A 21500-nucleotide genomic window follows, 5' to 3' on the forward strand; every position below is an offset into this window, starting at 1 on the left:
TTATTTAACATTTTAAAAATCATTAGCGAAATCAGCAGGCTTTGTACAATGTTATCAAAAGTGGAGATCTTTATTTAAAAACCGACTCAGACTATTTAAAAAAATAATGAGTTGCTAAAAAAGCAAAAATTACAAGAAAATATATTAAACTTACTAGCATTTCAAATTGTACTAAATAAAACTAATTTGATTATAGTCTAATTCAGACAAAAGAAGGGGAAGTAACAAGTAAATTCAGAGCATGTAAATAAATTCTCTAACAGGTTAAAAGGCGAGATTTTCCGCTTTATTTTATTAAAATCCAGAGATATGAATTTACATCGTGAAGAGTTAGAATAAGAATAAAAGTGCACCTATGCTAGGATATAACAAATCTTTAATAGGTTTTAAATAAGGAAATATTTTAAAAGTAATTTTAGAAAACTGAAAGTCATTGAAAGAGATTTCCATGAAGATGGTACAGACAAGGTCCTATAAACATCAAGGAAATAGGCCATGTGAAACAATTTCTGAAAGAGTGGACTGGATGACCATTGGAATGAGTGCAATTATGATAGATGCAAGAAGTTGCAGAGAAAACCATTTTGCTTAAAGTACAGTTGACGTTGTTAACAATCCTACTTTTTAAGCTACCTCTATAATGGATAATGTGGTGCCAGCTGGGGAATGTGTGTTGGGTCATCATAGCAGTTTATGAAATCCAAGAGCAACAGTATATTGAAGAATTATTTATACTGGTGTTATTCCTAGGGTTAGAGATGCAGACAATGTTGAGGCTTTCTTGTGACAGTATATGGAACCAGCTGTCCAGGATTTAGACTTACTTAGCCAGAGCTACGAAAGCGATGGAAACAATGGTATCCAAGTTAGGAAACACTTTTATGGGTGTAGCAGATAGCTGCAAGCAGCTTTGTAGAGAATTAATGCTGATTAAAGGAAAGTTCAAAGAGAACAAAAGACCACATATCACAAAACTGTTGAGAATTTTGGACACGGTGATGATAATAATTTCTCTGCACCAAGGAAAGCAAGTCAATACTCGCAGAGAAGCATTAAAATGTCAAGACCTGTCCAAAGAAATATGCAATTGGGAAGTCTGTCATTAAAGAGTGATATCAAATCGATCTACACATCTAGTGTACGTAATCACAGCAGCATTATAAGGCAAAGGATGAGGAAAAGCACAAGCCTGACATTACCATCCATTACTGGAAAAGAGAGCTGGAACGAGTGGTTCAACAAGTTTGATGAAGTTGCCAATTGTCAGAGGTGGAAATCAGATATAAAGCAGACAAATTACTTCCAAGGTTAGAAAGTGCTGCATATGGATTTGTGTATTGACTATTGTCTCACAGACTACATGCAAATTATGAAGCATTACATAAAGAATTAACCGGTCAAACTATGATTATTTAAACTGCAGAAACGTATGACACCCTGTTAGTCACAGAGACCATAAATATGGTGAGATTGCTAAACGTATGCAGTCGAATTAAAGAGGATATACGACAAGGTCCATGCCAAGCGTGATGAAGAGACCAGACAAGATTTACTGAGAAGATTACTTGACAGGTTGACAGATGATAAAGCTCAATTTCACTTTGAGTACCGAAAGTAAAGAACCGAAGGCCAGATGATACCGTCTTTCAAATAGTAAATCTCCAAGAAACATGTAAGAATAGAAACAAGAGTGCAACACAAGCAGTCAAAGAATACAGGTGTTCAGACACTGATGAAGATGGTAGTTTAGAGACAGAAGATGAAAATCAGTCTACAGAGAAAAGAGTTGCAAGGGCAGAAGGAAAGTACAAGAATACAATCTTTAAGACAAACATGCAAGAATCTGCAAGAGTTGACAAAGGCAACACTAAGAAGAAAGATTCAAAGACAGATTCATTTGATTTGGATAAGGTGAGGGAGGTTGTACAAGAAAAGATAAAGAAACAGACTGCTAATTTAACAGAGTTCCCATGCGAGCTCATGGAAACCAACATACAGCAGGTTTGATAATGGTCACATAAGAAACAAAGTTACCCAAATGGATCAAAAGGTGAGAGGCAGAGTTACAAGTCATACAATAAGGTTGTTTTATTTGTGTTCATCCTTCTCATTTCAAACGTGAATGTCCAACAGACCAGAGGAGATATGATGGAAAGCCAACAACATATAAAACCACAAAAGACAGCTCCAACTTAAGGGCATACAGCACAGGAAAATGTTTAAACTAATGGGAAATTACTCCACTGGCCAAGAGACAGTCGAGGCTTTAAAGGAAAATGACCTCATGATCAAATTCAGAAATTGACCAATTAGCAGATTTTAATATATATGCTAATATACCTGTTCGTAGAGGTATATCAAAGTTAAAGGGCACACATGTTAAGAGTTAAGTTACAGGGAGTCCCAGTTAAATTTGTGTTGGAGATTGATGCTGAGAAAACTGATCTATGTGAACATGCATACAAGAAAACAGAGGAGTCTGGAAGAAGAGAATTAAGCATCAAAGGATGTCTTGTAAATGCTGCAGGAGAACCAGTTTCGGAGTATGGGATGTGTAAAGTCACTTTACAACTAGACACTGTCACGATTGGTAAAGTAGCTATTGTTGCTAAAATCAAAGATGATGTTTTCCTTGGTATTGATGCAATGAAAAGATCTGATCAGAAGCTAGCATTCATTATATTGAGTGAGAATACAATTTTCCTTAATGGCAAAGAGATAAAGTGCCAACAAATTGTTAGCAATCGAATCAGAAGAGTTTGTTAAGCTGATAATTACATCATACCTGATTTGAGAGAACATACTGTAGATGTGTTTTTTGATCGCCATAAAACTGATGATCCGAAAGGTGAATGTGATGTTTTGATTGAACCAATACTGCATTATAAAAAAGGTATCCCCTTGTGATGGCTTCCAGTCTTGCTAATCTTAATGCTACTGTTATGTATATTGAATTTATTTGTATGTTAGTTTTAGTATTTGTTTTATTCAATTTTTTAGAACGTAACATTGTTTGCTGGACTTGACCTTGTCCAAAATTAAGTTCATTTCTGTTTGACCTGACTGACTCTTTTTCTCTTTATGTTTGACTCATTTAGACAACTAATAATAGCTTTATTATTCTCTATGGGTATGATCTACTCATTTAGACAACTAATGATAGCTTCATTATTCTCTATGGGTATGATCCCATTGACTGAATTATTACTCAAGTAAACTAGAAGGCGTAAACATGTTGACCATGGTCAGGATTTAGGAGATCCCAAGTGAATTTGATAGGTTATTGTATTGTAAGTAAACAAGGCTCATTAGATCATGCTAGAAAGTTATTTTACATGAGTAATGGTAACAAGTTATGGTTGTTTTAAGAAAATACTAATTTGTGGCCATAGGTTAAACGGAACTATATTATCTTTTGACTGTCAGGATTTTACAAGTTGTACTGTAATATCTAGCACTTAAAGTTATATTATTTCATAACCAGTTTGGGATGAATTTTATTTTCTTTAAATTACTGAATTCAAGTGATTATTTTCTATGGAAATATAAAACAGCTCTTACAAAATTCTTGGATAAAGACACTTATTGGAATTTGAACTGAATTCAAACCTGGAATAATTTTTCTGTGATTCAACAAGAGACGGTTGACACATCAGTACTTCACAGGCTATAAAATACATGTCATCGCCTTCGAATTTAAATCTCTTTGGGACTTGAACTCAGTTTTAGTCAGAAGATTGTATTATTAGGACTTGTGTCTTTAATTCTTGGATCATTTAATTTGCAATACTGTAAGTTCTTTTTTTACTCATTTTACACTTTGTACTTTATGGAAATAAATTATTTGTAAAATTTTACAAAGCTTGTTGTCTTCACTCTTTTCTGTTACTTATTTTAAGAGCACGGATTGATAACACTACATCTACCACAGAGATGCGGTCTCACTGAAAAAAGGAGCTGTGGTTGGCACAAATGAAAAAGTTTCACCTGGATCGGTCGTAAAGGTGTTAACTAGAGGAATATGAAAATGAGAAAGGGAATGACATTGCCACCAGATGTATCAAGCTAATAGAGAAAAGCATTACAAATACAGTGACACCAAGCAAGCTTCCAGATTATATAAAATATACTTGTAAAGAATGGAAACTCTAACAAGAAAAGCAAAGCAAGCCCCAAAAGTACAATGACGAAAATTCTAGACAAATATATACCTGAATATTTGAAAGCCATTTTTATAGAATCGTCAAATGGGAAGAACTCAAGTAAATTAGCAAAACTACTCATTGATTTCTAAGATGTTTTCTCTCAAGATGAGAATGATCCAGGACTTACTAAATTTGAAGAACACACAATTGACACAGGGAATACAAAATCCATAAAGCAGTCTTTCATATGTGTACAACTGGCATTTGTAAATGAAGAGAAAGACGTTATAGATGAACTGAAAGAACAAAGTGCAATTAGAGAATCCAGCTCTCCATAGGCGTCTCCAATAGTGTTGGTCAGAAAGAAAAATGGTTCTGTCTGTCCATCCATGTGCAGATTACATGAAACTGAAAGCTGTGACAAAAGTGGATGCTTTTGCTATACCAAGATTAAATGAATACCTTGATGCAGTTACAGGTGCAAGATTGTTTGCTACATTACATCTTACGTCAGGATCAAGTTTTTGCAACAAAAAGAAATTAGCAAAACTACTCATTGATTTCCAAGATGTTTTTTCTCAAGATGAGAATGATCCAGAAATCTTGACGAACACACGATTGACACAGGGATACAAAATCCATAAAGCAGCCCTTCATATGTGTACAACTGGCATGTGCAAATGAAGAGAAAGAAGTCATAGATAAACTGAAAGAACAAAGTGTAATTAGAAAATCCTGCTCTGAATGGGAATCTCCAATAGTGTTGTTCAGAAAGAAAAATTGTACTGTCTGTCCATCCATGCGCATATTAAAGGAAACTGAATGCTGTGACAAAAGTGGATGCTTTTTACTATACCAAGAGTACATGAATGCCTTGATGCAGTTACAGCTGCAAGATTGCTTTGGTACATTAGATCGTACATCAGGATATTTTCAAGTGCTAGTTAGGGACAAAGATATCTTTAAGACTGCTTTTGTGACTAAGCATGGTTTATTTGAACTTACAGTTATATCACTGGGTTTGACCAACAGTCCTGCAACTTTTCAATGAATGGTAGAGCTTGCATTGAAAGGATGGCAATATTTTTCCTGTATCATCTACTTAGATGACATCATAGTGTATGGAGCTACTTTATGCAAACACATGCAAAAACTCAAAGCCGTATTGCAATGCATATGGATGTCCAATTTGAAGCTAAGACCTAATGTTGCAGAAATACTCCAATGGAAGGATCCAGAAAATGTTATTGAAATTCCATCCGTTATTGGGTACTTGTTCCTCCTAAGACGCTTTATTTGAGATTTTTCAAAGATAGTCAAGCCATTGTTTGTCTTAACCAAGAATGACATCCCAGTGGAATAAACAAGATAGTGCCAAGTAAACTTTAAATCGGTTGAATGGGTTTAATCAAGTTTGGAACTCATGGCTTTTCCAAGACATGAAGGCACTTGTATCCTTGATACAGATGCATGTGATGCTGTAACGTGCAGCCTTGTCCCAGATTTAGAATGACCAAGAACGTGTCATCACTTATGCAAGTCGGTCAGTGATGTGTGATGTGAATTTGATTTTTAACGTAGCTTTAACAATTTTTCAGTCATATCGCTATGAAGTCTGCAATGTGGCAGTTTATAGTGATGTCTAGCACTGGGGCATCATGCCGCAGACATGTAGCATGATGTCCCACCCAGTCACATTATCCTGACACCGGGCCGACCAGTCCTAACACTAACCTCTTAATGCTGAGCGCCAAGCGAGGAAGCTGTTAGTACCATTTTTGTAAGTCTTTGGTATGTGTTACGAAATGCCCGATATGGCTCATGTAGTCTTCCATACTTTTCATTTAATCAGGTTGTCTTGTTTCACGCACCGTAGTATTTCTGTAAATGTAATTTTTCGTCGTATCGCGTGACGCTTTTATTGCTCGCGCGGCACGTGCGAAATAATGTATTATTGCGCACTACTATATATATATATATATATATATAGGGTAGAGATATTGAAAGACTAAGCCAATATAGAGGGAAGCTCTTAAACATATTCAGCTGTCGGGCAGGTGCTATTGTAATTTAGTTAGAGCCAAACAGTTGGCTCGCCGGTTATGAGCAGCCGGATGGGCTTGTGAATACCATGACGTCTGGTGTACCATTACTAGCATGACCCACCAATTCAGTGCCAGCGTACGGGTACAAGTGCGGAAGGGAAAGTGACCGTGCCAGAGAGAAGGCCGTGTCAACGTATATCTTCCAATCAAGTAGTCTTTTGACTACAGGTAAAGCACAATAACAAGTAGTGTTTTGACTACAAGTAAAGGACAATAACAAGTAGTGTATTGACTACAAGTAAAGCACAATACCAAGTAGTGTATTGACTACAAGTAAAAGAATAATAACAAGTAGTGGTTTGACTACATGTGAACTATGACAGTAGTGTCTGACTACATAAATGTTTGCAACCAGTAGTTGACTGTATGGGTTTGCAACAAGCATTTGTCTATATGAACGTTTGCTAGGGATATTTGTGTACATGAAGTTTACATGAAGTTCCTAGAACTTTTTGACTACTTCAATCTGACATAGTAGCCAAAGTATATCTCATATGTGTTTCATATTCATTTTATATGCTTTTGTGTTATTTTCATATCATTAGTACCAGTGTTTAATATATTGTCATTTTGTCATCCACGAACGTGTTTATTGTTTCTTTAAAACTCTGCCCGGTCTCAAAGGGTCAGCTCGACTACGTTACAGTATGACTCGGCCGGGGATCGAACCCACGACCTCCCGCATCCGAGGTGGACGCTCTAACCACTAGGCCACGTCGGTCAGTGAACAAGTCTGAATAAAACTGCTGTTTTACGGGTAATGAGTTGCAGGCCTTGCGGTAGAAAAAGAAGATTAAAAAATAAAACTGCTGTGTTACATGTACAGAGTTGCCGGCCTTGCGGTAGAAAAGAAGCCTGAATAAAACTGCTGTGTTACATGTAAAGAGTTGCTGGCCTTGCGGTAGAAGAGAGAGTCATGTTCCAGCACTAGCACAGGGACAACATTATCATTATGTTAAAATGAAATGATGGACAAGGTGGGCAATGTCACCACTGGCCTTAGCGTGGCAATGGGTGTGGCCGTAGATGCTTTAAGAGATGGGCTACAGTATTCATACAAGGTGTCTCGATTAGTGACAGAAGTTCAAAGGAAGCAAACAAATATATTTAATGAAATGAATGTAACCATGGAAGAGTTGTTACAGATTATCACAGAATTGTGTACGAGTTATATCAATATGTATATGTTGTCAAAATGTACTGAGTGTGGCATATTTTTTCGGCTCGTTATTTCGAAATACTGAGCGAAACTCAGACCATGCTGCAGGTGCGAATTTCCTGCAGCGGGAAAAGGTAAGTACCAAGCTGCGCATATCTGTCACAGCTAGTGTTCATATAGAGCAAATTCTCTATAACCAAATTATATTACGACTTGTCTTGTCAGAAAGCTTACCCCTTTACGGGAGCAAATATCGAGCTGTATAGCTGCTTTATACATGGTTTGGTGTGGAGCCACATAACTCGTTATGGTTTCCTGTGACGTATACGCTGTATCTGGTGACATTGGATTGGAAAAGTGTACTGGTTTTCTCGATGCGAAGGACCAGGGCTTCGTTACCATCGGGTCTGTGATTGATGTGAGGGCTCTCGAGGGAACATTCAACAGACTGAGAGGGGCGGACCATGAGTGAGTGCTTCTCTGGCAATTGACTAGAGCGAGTGGAACGGGAATTATATCTTGGACGTCAAATGGGCGCCACAATGGTTATATAGTTTGTTTTCCACGTTGTTATTTTCACTATTGCTATCTAAGCAAATTTACCTGAATTTCAATTTCATTATATGAACGATACATTCACATTTACATGCAATTCAGTGTCGTTATATGAAGAACACATTCAAATTTACATGCATTTTAATATCGTTGTATGAACGATACATTCAAGACTGTTTATATTGGGATGTAGATCATAAACATTTATTTTGTTGATCGATGATAGGACTTAATTCCCGTCTGTTTGAAAGTCCATTTGTTAAAATCATGTTTGAATTTTTTTATTGAGTTAATTCTTGTTGATAGTTCCGTGTTAGGGACTTTATAATTCTCCTCATCTTTTTGTTTATAATGGTGTCAGATTTGTTAATGTTTAATTTGCGTTTATAAATAAACATCTTATTAACACAGTTGCTTTAGATGTCTTCCCTAATCCAGTCCCATAACGGCTTCATCTTGTGACACAGATCAGGAAGAAATAATGCGAGAGTGACGGAGTGATATATCAGAAGAACCTGGTAGAGAATAAATAAATAAAACATATTTGAAGAGATGAGACATAGTAGATGACAGAGATTTGAAGGGGAGAAATGAAATGCAAAAGCATACACATTAAATTAACATCACAATATTACATATATAAAGAGAGAGAGAGAGAGAGAGAGACTGAGAGTGATTTGTTTTTGTTGTATCATATCTGACTTGGACTTATACTAAAATTCATTGAAATTTGTTTTAAGTACTGGAATCATTATTAATCTGGACCGTACTGACAATTACAACCTTAATGATTTTGACATTGAGTGATATTTAAATTTTCTATAGAAACAAACTTTAACAAATATTTATTTAGGGCCTTTGCAAAGTAACTGAATTAAATATTCCCATGTAATATATCCCATGACAATGTTTACAAAAATATATTTGTTTGAAATGTTTTAATTAATGTTCTCAAGTCATTTTCCATAAACGCAATATTTAAAATATCCATGCATTTTGGATGATGATATTCAATATCAAGTTCAAATTTCATCGATCAATGGAATAGTAAACAGTGTTCATATTGTACACATTGGATCAATGTAATATTAAACAGTGTTCATATTGTACACATTGGATCAGTTTATGTTGGAAGTTATATGCTCAGTTTCTTTTCATATGGTTACAGTTGTCATGCTATTAATAGAACTACTGCATCTTATCTGTTGATGGTTGATACTGATTGACTGTTTCATTTAACTGCTGTATTAGCTTATTGACAGTTTGTGTTCTTGTTCTTATGATGTATGGATATAGCAGTAAACAAATACATTTGTTGTATAAAGTAATTAGCATATTTTGACATGGCTACATTTATATTTACACATGATTTGAGTTCTCACGACACAGTCAATATCATGGATACCTTTCACTTATTGTTGATATTTTACAGATACTGATTTATTTCTTGAAGACTCACAGTTGATACTGTTTGCCGTGTTATAACCATTGCATACACCATAATCAAGTATATATCTATTTAAAAGGTTATTTTTCTAACCAGGGCATGCATACTGTATTGTAATTGTGTTATGTTTGACAGAACACTTAATATATTAAGAAGAGGGGTATGTGAGGATTTTGAATGCTTACAGCAGTGTTACATATGTGGAGGGGGCCGTCGATATGTGATAAGCATGTTTTTAAGAACAATCAGCAATGAAATTCGTTTGCTGTGAAAGCATCCAACTCTAGTGTTATAAATACCTGTATCTGCAATATAATTTTCTTACTGCTTATTGTTTTGAGCCTGCAGTTGTCATTTATTTTCCTACTGTTACTTCTTAGTCAAATACAGTGTTTGACATTATGCAGTGACCTCACCTAGTTTTTGATTTGCACTTTCAAAATATCTTAAGTTTTCTAGCCGACTTTGTTGTTATATTTATTCCAAAGAAATTGTGTTCCATATAAGTTAATTATTGTTTAATGAATATTATTACATTGTTTTTCATTATAAACATACAGATTTAGTTTTCATATGGCAAAGATTAACTGCCCATTTGAAAGTTTTGTGATTTGAAATTGTCATTACATTTTTTGAAATTGAGATTTGAGTTATCAACCAAAGTTTTATGTTGCCTGTTTTACTGTGACATTCACCCCTGTGCCAGTATAATCAAAATAAAATGATAGTTTAAATTATTTTTAATTCTTAAGCATATTGTTTAATTCCATTTTTACATATGTTATTCTTGAGTTTTATTAAATTATTTTTGGAATAAAACTGAGGAACCTGAAATAAGAATTTGGTTATTCAATTAATTTTAAGATACCTATACACACATGCATTCACTTGATTGCACTACAATTGCAAATAACTACATACATCCATCCACAATGCTGAGAGTCACATATACACATGCTACCAAAGGACAACACATTATTCGTGATTTGCAAATACAATGTAAATCTAATCATTTACTCAATTTAAAAGATTACATTGTAATTGAACCCAGTCTGCTACACACATACATAACACTGGTTCCTGTGTTCTTGGGTATATATGTTACCTCCATCTATACCTGCTGTAAAAGTGTGACAGAGACTGGGCTAATGGATATTGATTGGATATCAGTATGTGCTTTTCACCGTGCAGGAACATAATAAACAAAAGAAAGATGCACAGTGATAGTAAGATAACTGGTTCTCATATTCTTGATTTCATTTGCTGTATAGCCATGCTGTTATTGTTGTCGTTGTTATATGACTTAGCGCCACTTTTCAGCACGATATAGGCTACACATGGCAGCCTGTATAAATGGTGAAGGAAGAACAAGGGAAAACCCTAGAAAGTACCACCAACCCACGAGAAGCTACTGGCAAGCTTTCACATGTACCCACATTGGGCGAGCCCAAGACTCACACGCGCAGTCAGAGTTAACAGTGATCACTTTAGACCACTCTACCACTCCGGGACCTGTTTAGCCATGTAATTTGTTCCACACTTCACCCCTCTCCTAGAGCCATGGGTTGCTGAGTGGTCTAATGCTCTCAGCTTTACAGATCACTAATACGTTTCAGCTCTGCATGAATTGGTTTTGGCTCAGTCAATTTAGAGTGTAAAAATCCTTGTTGATAGCGTTTCATGTTATTCCTCCACCAAATATACTGGCCAGCACATATATGGTATCATTACGAAAAAATAGTGTTAAAACCCATAAACCAAACCAATCATGTCTTCTTCTAACCCGAACCCCCAGGTCCTGTACTAGATTTCCTGGCTAATGGCTTATATGGAACATGGAACAGATACCACCCACCATGCAGTTATGTTACAAAGCAGGTTAGCATGAAACGGAGGGTGATTAAAAGCAAGGCGTGCATAAGAAAGCAAAAAGCAAGCATATAATTAGCATGGTTTTTATTTTGATGACAAAATGGTTTAACAATGAAATATGTTGCAAACAAAACACTATCTACCGTATACATTGTGTGACCCGCTAACTACATGTACAAACAGTGATGTATTCAACATAAAACACGCACTTATTTCTTAATAACGCGAATATAATACATTTTTTATGCATCAACAAGTTAATCTTATTGGCAGGCAAAAATCAAGTCACACTCTTTAAAACGTATGTATATAAATATTTGGCAGTATTTCTTTCAAAACTGTTTGTCCCAACCATGCCATGTCTGTCTTCAATCTGTTCAGCACTTTTTTTTAAAGAAATTAATATTTCTATAGCAATTTTGGCTGTGAAAAAATTATAATGTCTTCAGCTATTTTTGTTCACTACAGCATTTTAAAAGCTTCCAAAAATAACAAACAAAAAGTTATGAGTTTCAAATAAAATACAATGTATCCACAAATGGTTATGCAAGATACAATCCATATAATAATGGTCAAATTGCAATGGAATGAATGTATTTAAAGTTATATATATATATATATATATATATATATATATATATATATATATATATATATATATATACACAAACATAGGTTAATATATCACAATAGTTATATAAACCCATACAGTAGGTGAGTATGTACTCGACTCAAATTTGTTCTTTCTCTAGACTTTTATGACCACTAAATTCATGGACACTTGATTTCAAAATCTGCTTATTCATAGTATTTGTGTTGTAATTTCAAAATTAGAGGTGATCAAAACTTGAGTAGAATATACTTATGGTTAAGAATTTTGGCAAAAGCTAGGTCTGTCTGTGACAACATTTTAAAGCCTGCAGAGCTCTTAATATTCAAAATACATTTAGTCAATATATTTTTGTGAGCTGGTAATAATCATGTAGCAATTTAAAATAGTCATATATTTATAATAACTAAAGTATCATTAGTAATTCTAACAAAAATTAGCAGCTCAGCACACTTGAGGAAGACTCAACATGAATATACTTCATTTATATCTCACAAACCAATTAAAATATAGCACTTCAATGGCTATTACTAATAAAGATATATATATATATATATATATATATATATATATATATATATAAGCTATAACATTGCATTGTTTGATAATTGATGCTGCTAAACAGCTTTAAACTTTAAATAATTCCAATACATTTTACCAAAATATTTTCATCTTTATATTGAATATAAATTCATATGGAACATAGAAAATAATTTTTAAAAATCTTCAGAAACATCAAAATTGAAAAAACTTTCAGTGGGAAAACTGATTTAAAATGTCAGCCATGGTGGCCACATTAGATATCATCTTGACCTAGTTTTCATTTTCACTAACTACATTATGATAATAAGTCTTCTCTTGAAAACCTTATATCAATACAATTTTATGTTTAGGATGAGTAGCAAGAAAAAGATTTCACAATGGCCTCATTGGAGCCATACTGGATGACAGAAGAGCACAAGTTTTATTTTAGACCAACTACACAATGCTAGTCTTCTCTTAAAATCCCTATATCAATACAACTTTCTATGTAGCATCAGCAGCAAGAACAAGATTTCACAGTATCTGTAATGAAGGCATACTGGATGACAGATTAGCACCATTTTCACTAGGACCAACAATACGTAAAAATGACGTATTTTGTGGAAAACCGCCTGTTGATATAACTTCAATTATAGATAGCGATGACAAGAATTTCAAGATGGCCAACATATTCAGAGTCAGATCAGCACAATTTTATCTAGGACCAACAAGAGATCATAATGAGTATTCTGGTATAAAACCACATGTATATGTGATATTTCATTTGACAGAAGTAACAATAATATATTCAAGATTCCACCAAGACAGCCAATGATGGATATCCTTTCTAGTTAGTATCACGTGACGTGTTGGAATGTTCTCTCTGCGTGATGAATCTTGCTTTTCTAAATTGTTGCGACATCAGCAGATTTGTGGATGTTCTTGGAATAAATATTGAAAATCATGGGTCATCTTATTGTTTTTCACAAACATGACTTTTATTTGATATTTTTGATATTTTGTGCAACTTCATTGGGAAGGAGGCTTCTGTTGCTCTCACATAAAATTTGGACCTCTGATGTCATCGATGTATTGGATGCTAGACTGAACTGACCAACAATGAAAAGTTTAAACTAGAAAGTACTATGTACAATTTTGCCAATACGAGTTTCATCTATTCTGTCAATAAATTAAAGACATAATAAAAGTTTAATTTGAATTTTTTGAGAAGGTGAATTTTCCACTAAGGAAGAATTTATGAAATATCATCCAATTAATTCTTGTAAGTACAGGTAAATGTAATGCCATTTAATTTTGCCAGGATTATTGGTAAGCAGCCACCTCAATGTGGTTTACGTGAATTCCAACTTTCTGATGGACAATATCCCATAGCCAAACATATATTGAAAAGAATCGTTGATGTAGTGGGAAAGATCAGAGGGAACTATGACTAGTTGATATAACTTTCTGTTTAGAAGGAGCACCAAAATGATTTAGATGGTGGCCGCCAAAAATCGCTACATGTTTATTGGATGCCATTTTGATATCCGACCAAATTGACATTGCAAGTGTTTTAGTGAAAATCTGATGCTGATATAATCATCCATTCCTAATTTCAAGATGGCAGTTGTGGTGGCAACATTGAATATCCAAATGGCAATGTTTTCATTTAAGATCAGCTAGTGTTGTTCCGATTATCGGTTATAATCGATCATCATTTGCTTGAGCAAATCAATAAGATAATCGATTGGGACACTCCCTAATCGATTGTGTGTGAAGGGCGATTACTTCTTTTAAGTTGTATACAAAGCACAAAGGCAAGTAAAACTTCCAGCCACTAAAGTTGATCTGAATTATTATTCCCATTTATAACTACAAATATACAACCATCGGATATTCCACAGGTGTAAAATTTCATAATTTGGAACATAATGTCATAATTACATTATCAAGCTGACACATTGTTGAGTTAATAAATGTAAACATATTCTGATGATTTGTTTCAGTTTAAGAGTAGAATCCTTTGTAGTTTTGTAAACGATAACAAACAAGAATACCACGTCCTTCTATGCTCTAAATTTAGACAAATCACATACGAATTAAGGGATTTGAGAGGACTGCTACAGTATTTCAGTTACATATGACTTATCAGCCACACAACATTGCGTTCATGTAACAAATTTGTATAACAAAAATAACACAAACTATAAGAAAATGTATTAGTATTATCAGGTTCAAGTATACATGTCATTCAAAGAAATTACTCCTGTACATTTATTAACATCTGGAACTTTTGATCAAAGATATAACAGTAAAACAAACAAAAAATTAAAATTTGCTAGTAGTAACCAATTATAATCCATTACAAGTTGGTTAAATGGAACCGTTTCTTGATTGTAAAGTTCTGTCTGATTCATCTCACTAAGATCAACTATATCTTGGTATGAATATGTCAGTAAGTTTTCATGGCAATTCTCTTTGAAGTTTGGGAATAGCATCAGATGATGGGAAAAGGGCCATCCCATTGAATATCTTCTGGGCTATACCAGTAGAATGAAGTAAAAAATTCATGCCAACACATTGACCAAATGAAATTCAAGGAAAGTCATTATTTTCCAGCTCCAACTTTGTCTTCATTTACATCCTGTGTTACTTTAGCAAATTTTCCCTGACTTTCAAATAGTGAGGGAAATTACTTATCCCCCTAAGTACTCAATTCTACTGTAGAGTATACCCTGATTTAAAAGTAAAAATGCTTGATTAGTAGTAAATGTTTATCATCAATGCAGATCATACTTGAGAAGTTCTGTATTGTGACAGAGTCATGCTGGAAGTGAGGTACCAGTACACAGTGTGGTAAGCTATATGAAATGCATGTATGAAGCACTTACATTTTCCTGTCCTATCTGTATGGCTGTCTCCTCAATGACAGGATGTCTTCTTTCATTGCTCACTTGGACTTCTGAAGCTTGATGACTTCCTACAGGAAAAGAAAATTTGTCCCAGCTAATTAGCAATACAGCAAAACATTGAATTTGAATGAGGTATTTATTAAAATCGGTACAAACTAAAGTTTACAGTAAAATATGTCTGGGAACAATTCAAATTTCATAAGACAGCAGGGGGGCTCTACTGGCCAAAATTATTTTAAGCAATTCCAGATAAGTTCTTTTGTGTTCAACCTGCTAAATACTGAAAGCATCTCAGAATGACCATTGGAACTGGGGTGTTCTTAACCATAACTGTCTTACTGTTTGTGAAGTAAGCCAAAATACTATCATTGTATTGAGGTACAGAATGGTATATGATAATTTCACACAAGGTCACTGTACACATTAGCACAATACTCATAGTTCATTATATTATTTCTTCTGATGAATGAAAATTATAGGAGTTACCATATCTGGATTTAGTTGCGATAATGTTTACTACAGAATATAAACTATCAGTTGATTGCAATATGTGAAATGTAAAATCTGCAAGGAAAACAATTGCTTGACTTTGCAGTTTATAGCATAATTGAAGTAAATTGATATATATTGAAGTAAATTGGCTGTCAAATTGGTGGTGAAAACACTCACAATGACTTAGATACCTAAGACATTATAAAATAGAAACATAACTTACGTTTTATAGATTGCTAGAATAATCAAGTATTTTTGGACTGAATGTCAGGTCATTAAGGAAATCATCCTCTTAAGAACTTTTGTTATAACTATAATTTAAGAAAAGGAACTATATTGTTGTAGAGAAAATTATATGTGTTTTTAGCTTCATAAAACTAATGAAAGAGATCCAGTTTTCTTGTAAAAAAATAAATTAGAAATGACTAGAATGTATAAAACTTGGAAGACAGAAAGGAATTAAAAATAAAACATAAATAAAATAGATACAAATTGATTTGTACTTAAATAAACTTTCACAACAATTTATGTCCAAAATATTTCTCAGTTCCACATAAACTGGCAATCGCCGAATGGTCCGTTAATAGTCTATTAATGCTAAAATCTGAAGAAATGCTTGCGAAGGTCAGTAAATCACTAAGGATGCAACAGCAGCACAAATAAATAATTTGTTGATAGACAATGTACTGCCAGACATAACTGTAAATCTTACTGTGGACAATGAGCTTTGTTCAGCTAGTTCTGAATTTTGCATCAGTGCCTGCATTTGGCGTTATTGAACGTGTAGACGAATCAATGCGCAATTAACAATATTATTATCATGCTCATGTGCCAAACAAATGGGGCAAGCATATAGTTCTAACCCACTGACGCATTTGTTGAAGTTGAAGGAATTCTTATGAAAATCAGTGGGAATCCATATACTGCGGGGAAACAAGGTAGTTTTGTTAACAATGAAATAATGACTCTTTTTTTTTAAAACAAAACACCAGATACATCATTGACATCAAACAAATTGTTAAATGCCATGACAAATTCAACGTGACAATTATAATAATTGGTCTGGGCCCTAAATGATGTTCACCAAGGACATCACATATAATTCTGATGGTAGATCACATTTTAAACTACAAGTTGCATGCAATACGTTTGTTGATCTTAAACCATACTGAATGATAGTGCGACGTGCTGCTATTTTTGCTATCCAGGTGAACACTATTCCCACATTCATCCAGGGTTTCGCAGGGTTGTCACGAAAGTTATTTGGGGGCTAAAGACGTGGCAATGAAACCCATGTAGCAGACTGAGGGTGCAAAGGCAAGAGAAACTGGTGCTAAAAAAACTCTGACAAAATTGGTACTCTGGATGCCCTCAATAACACTGTCACTGGTCGATTAATAACAACTCAGTTTTATGAAAAGCGTTGGTCAGTCAATGTTCACATGGTTGACAATGATGCCAGATGCGGTTCAACATGCAACCTCAAAGTTATTCATTAGGCAAATTAGTGCACAGCAGGAAATTTCAGTGCTGCCAGATGTGATCGTAGCGTTCCACAAATATTTGATGGCCGAACTCGCAGACAGCAATTCCAAAGGTGACCATCTTAACAGATCCACATTACCGCTGCGACTAAACGGGAATGAAGAATCATATTAAGAATTCCTGGTAGATTTTCAGTAGAAGCATATCACACAAGCGTGCAACATACTGATGAGTTATGGGACTCGACAATAATGTTGACACTGCACTATCAGTGTCAAACCAATTCCTCAATGTGATCTATGATATTGTAAATTACTTACCTCGTCTCTTTTATAGTATAATATACAGGGTCCTAAAACAGAATGTGTCATAGCGGTAAGTTCAGAGGTCACTGCATTGATGAAATATTTTTAAAAAATTTATTTTCAAAAAAAGATGGGAGTGAGTCTCTTTCAAAGGTCTTAACTTATAAAGTGGGTAATTTCATTGTTTTCTTTTGTTTAAAGATGTAAGGTAAGTAGTCAATATTTTGACCAGGTACATGTAGCTGTAATCTATTTCAGTGGATGGTACCTGTCTCTAGAAGATGCAGGGGAGGAAGAAGGATTTTATTCTGATAGGATTTGTTTAGAAGTGGTTCAGTATATTCAAATGGCTAACACTCCTGTTTTTCACCTAATAGTGGACAGTTTGAACAGAAGTAAGGGGAATGTAACCAAATGACAGAATCCTTGCTCAACTGGAGTTCTATATGAATATGAAGTAAATCTTTCTAAAACCATGCAGAAAAAATGTGAAGATATTGACACATATTCCAGAAAATGGCTGAGAGAAATTCCTCAGACTGAGGAGCTTGCCTTTCGGTGTAGCAGTCAGAATTTCTGAAATGTTCCCTTAATACATTGGATATGATCTTGCTTATGTGAATTTCAGTTTGTTAGATTCTATTGGTCATGTGAGTTCTACTTAATTTGCATGTTAAAATGAACACAATACTAACATGAGTTAGATCTCATTTGAGAATAATGTGTGCAAAAAGGTAACCTAGAGTACATTCTTGTTTTATATGATCTTCAGAAACTGGTAATTTAAACTAAACTGATACCGCATTTGCAATCTGCACAACATGACTTTGCATTCCATAACGTATTATGACAATTCCAAATACAAAACCTGAATACGCACATTAATGGTCCAATGTGTTTTATAGTGTTTTTTTTTTCTGGTAAATACAGTATCTGACATGTCTGGTAAATGCAGTATCTGACATGTCTGGTAAATGGAGTATGTGTAAATGGAGTATCTGACATGTCTGGTAAATGCAGTATATGACATGTCTGGTAAATGCAGTATCTGACATGTCTGGTAAATGAAGTATCTGACATGTCTGGTAAATGAAATATCTGACATGTCTGGTAAATGCAGTATCTGACATCTCTGGTAAATGCAGTATCTGATGTACGTTTTCTGATATGTGCTTTTTCGCTATGCAATACAGAGAATAAGACAAGAAATTCATATTTTCTAAACATCATTTAAAAACGTTTTACTTGAGAGAAGGCAGTTTCAAGGTGTGTTTAATGTTGTCAAGAAATCTGCAGAGAAACATAGTTGAAATGTGTTCATTCATTTCAGATATATATATATATATATATATATATATATATATATATATATATATATATATATATATATATATATATATACATACATATATCTATATATGTGTATATATTTATACATATATATATATATAATTTATTAATAAATAGAGATAAACAATTTTAGTAATATTTGTATTATGTATGATACACGCTTATTAGAGGTATAGAAAATAAATAACAAAATCAATACAAATAAAAACAAAAAAATTCCCATAAACTGCAAGATTTCTCCTTCCAACCTATTGTTAAAGCTGATTCTGAAATGGAACGTCTACTAAAGGAAACTTATTGGATTCACCGTCTTAATTCGGTATATCCAAAAGGTCTAAATTCAAAAACACTATATGACATTTAGTAATTTTTTTTATTTTTTTAATTTTGTGTCTGAATTAAGTCCCCTGTTTACAATTAGATATGAATATTTCATATTATTTTACTTTGCAGAAAATCTTAATTGGTAAAAGTATAATCTAATAACATAAAAATAAGTTCGCTTATTCTTTAAAAATGAAAGTGAATTTGTAAATAAATTTTCAATATGAAATAATTAATTATTTATAAAATACTTGATAGTATTATATATATAGTTATCAGTAGAGATATATGTATCTTTAAGATCCAGTTTTATATATTTTTATGTCTTAAAATATTATTGATCTGTGCTGTATATGCACATCTCCATGTAAATTAGTCGTTAAAGTATAAGATAATTACGTTAAAAATGTAAGCTATGACGTCATCTTGTTTATGTCATTGTTCATTTCATTGATCACTTAGAAACAACATATTTAATGACGTAAGCAATGATTTTGAATTCAGTTTGATGAAGCATTAAATCGAAACCGGTCACACATTATACGTGTTGGTGTTGTTTATTTTATAATTTATCATATATATATATATATATATATATATATATATATATATATATATATATATATATATTAACAACAACAATTTTATCATCATAAACAGTATTCTAGACTGGTCTGTAATTTCATTATTCATGCAATATTTGTATGGCAAGGAACCTTGCATAATCTTGTTTGTCTATGTGTTCATGCAAGCTTGTTGTTAATCCTTGCAAGCTTCTGCCAGCTAGCAGTACTTATTTAATATGGTTAGATATTTTTTTCAGTACAAGACTTGCACTTTTGATAAAGAGCTTGCAATTTCGATTTGTGATCCATTCATAAGCAGTAGTGATAATACCATCACAAGAATTTCAAGATGGCTGATGTGGTGGCCATATTGGATACTATACAAGCATCTTATCACCAGATGTACATGGGCCAGTTGACATTATTAATTTGTTAGGAATTTTGATTACATGCATCAATATGAAATCACAAAAATACAAATAATGACATCATTAATGTTGTTGTTGTTGTTGTTGTAGGGTTTAACGCCATTTTTCAGCATAGGATAGGCTATACATGGCTGCCAATATTAATGGTATAAGAAAAACCGGGGAAAACCATGGAAAGAACCATCGACCCAAGAGAAGCTACTGGCAAGCTTTCTCACATACCCACATAGGCTGAATCCAAGACTTGAACCCACGCAGACAGAGGTGAGATAGCAGTGATCCGTAACGGAAAGCACTTTGGACCACTCGAACACTCGGAGGCCCCACATCATTAGTGTATTACTTTCATTTACACAATATCAATGGACACTAAGGCTTCACGTTGGTGTGGATGTTCATATGGTGCGTAATCTGCTTTTAAGCTTCATGGCCTCAATAATCCATCTAATTGACCTAAACAATCCAATACAATGATAATTTCCATTCCTGTGGAACCTGATGTAAATGATGACTGCCAGTTTATTGGAAATTTAATTAAATATGTGATTTCCTTCTTTAATATGATTCCCTTCCAGGTTAAAAAGCTGATGATGCACACAACCATTACAATTGTACATTTTAAATGGGTGCATACACATTGCATTGATGTAAATTTGTGTTCATAATTAAATAATGCAAGTGATTTTTAAAGGAGAGAACATCTAAAAGAAGTAGTCAGCAAATAATATATTCATCTTCAGATATGAAGACATTTCCTGATTTTGAAAATGCATTGCTGCAGTGTAGTTCGCATTCTCTTTCTTTCTACATGTTTGAATAGATAGGTGTCAAAGTACTTGTATTGCTATCTTAAATATTTTACAATATTTAAATATAATCTAAATACACAACATTAAAAATAAGTAATAATCAGACATAATACATATATATACTGCAAGGACCTGACTCCATAATCCACCACAACAATATCAATCAGTAATTATTATATGTAATACAAGGACTTGATTCCATAATACGCAACAATATAAATCAGTAATTATATGTAATACAAGAACCTGATTCCTATAATCCACCACAACAATGTCAGTAATTATCATATGTAATACATTTACCTGATTCCATAATACACAACAATATAAATCAGTAATAATTATATGTAATACAAGGACCTGACTCCATTATCCACTACAACAATATGTCAGTAATTATTATATGTAATACAT

General features: G+C 33.7%; 1 protein-coding gene across 7 annotated transcripts in view; it reads right to left on the reverse strand.

The window, feature by feature from the left end:
- LOC149789932 (uncharacterized) overlaps positions 1-21500 on the reverse strand; it is a 475016-nt gene that overhangs the window by 114988 nt on the left and 338528 nt on the right. For all 7 annotated transcript variants that reach the window (XM_089972003.1, XM_089972000.1, XM_089971998.1 and 4 more), the window contains one exon: positions 15307-15395. In XM_089972003.1, coding sequence (XP_089828129.1) covers positions 15307-15395 — 89 coding nt within the window. The remainder of the gene's footprint in view (positions 1-15306; positions 15396-21500) is intronic.

This window comes from Sinohyriopsis cumingii, chromosome 10 (assembly GCF_028554795.1).
Source record: "Sinohyriopsis cumingii isolate HCF-2022 chromosome 10, ASM2855479v2, whole genome shotgun sequence".
NCBI lineage: Eukaryota > Metazoa > Mollusca > Bivalvia > Unionida > Unionidae > Sinohyriopsis > Sinohyriopsis cumingii.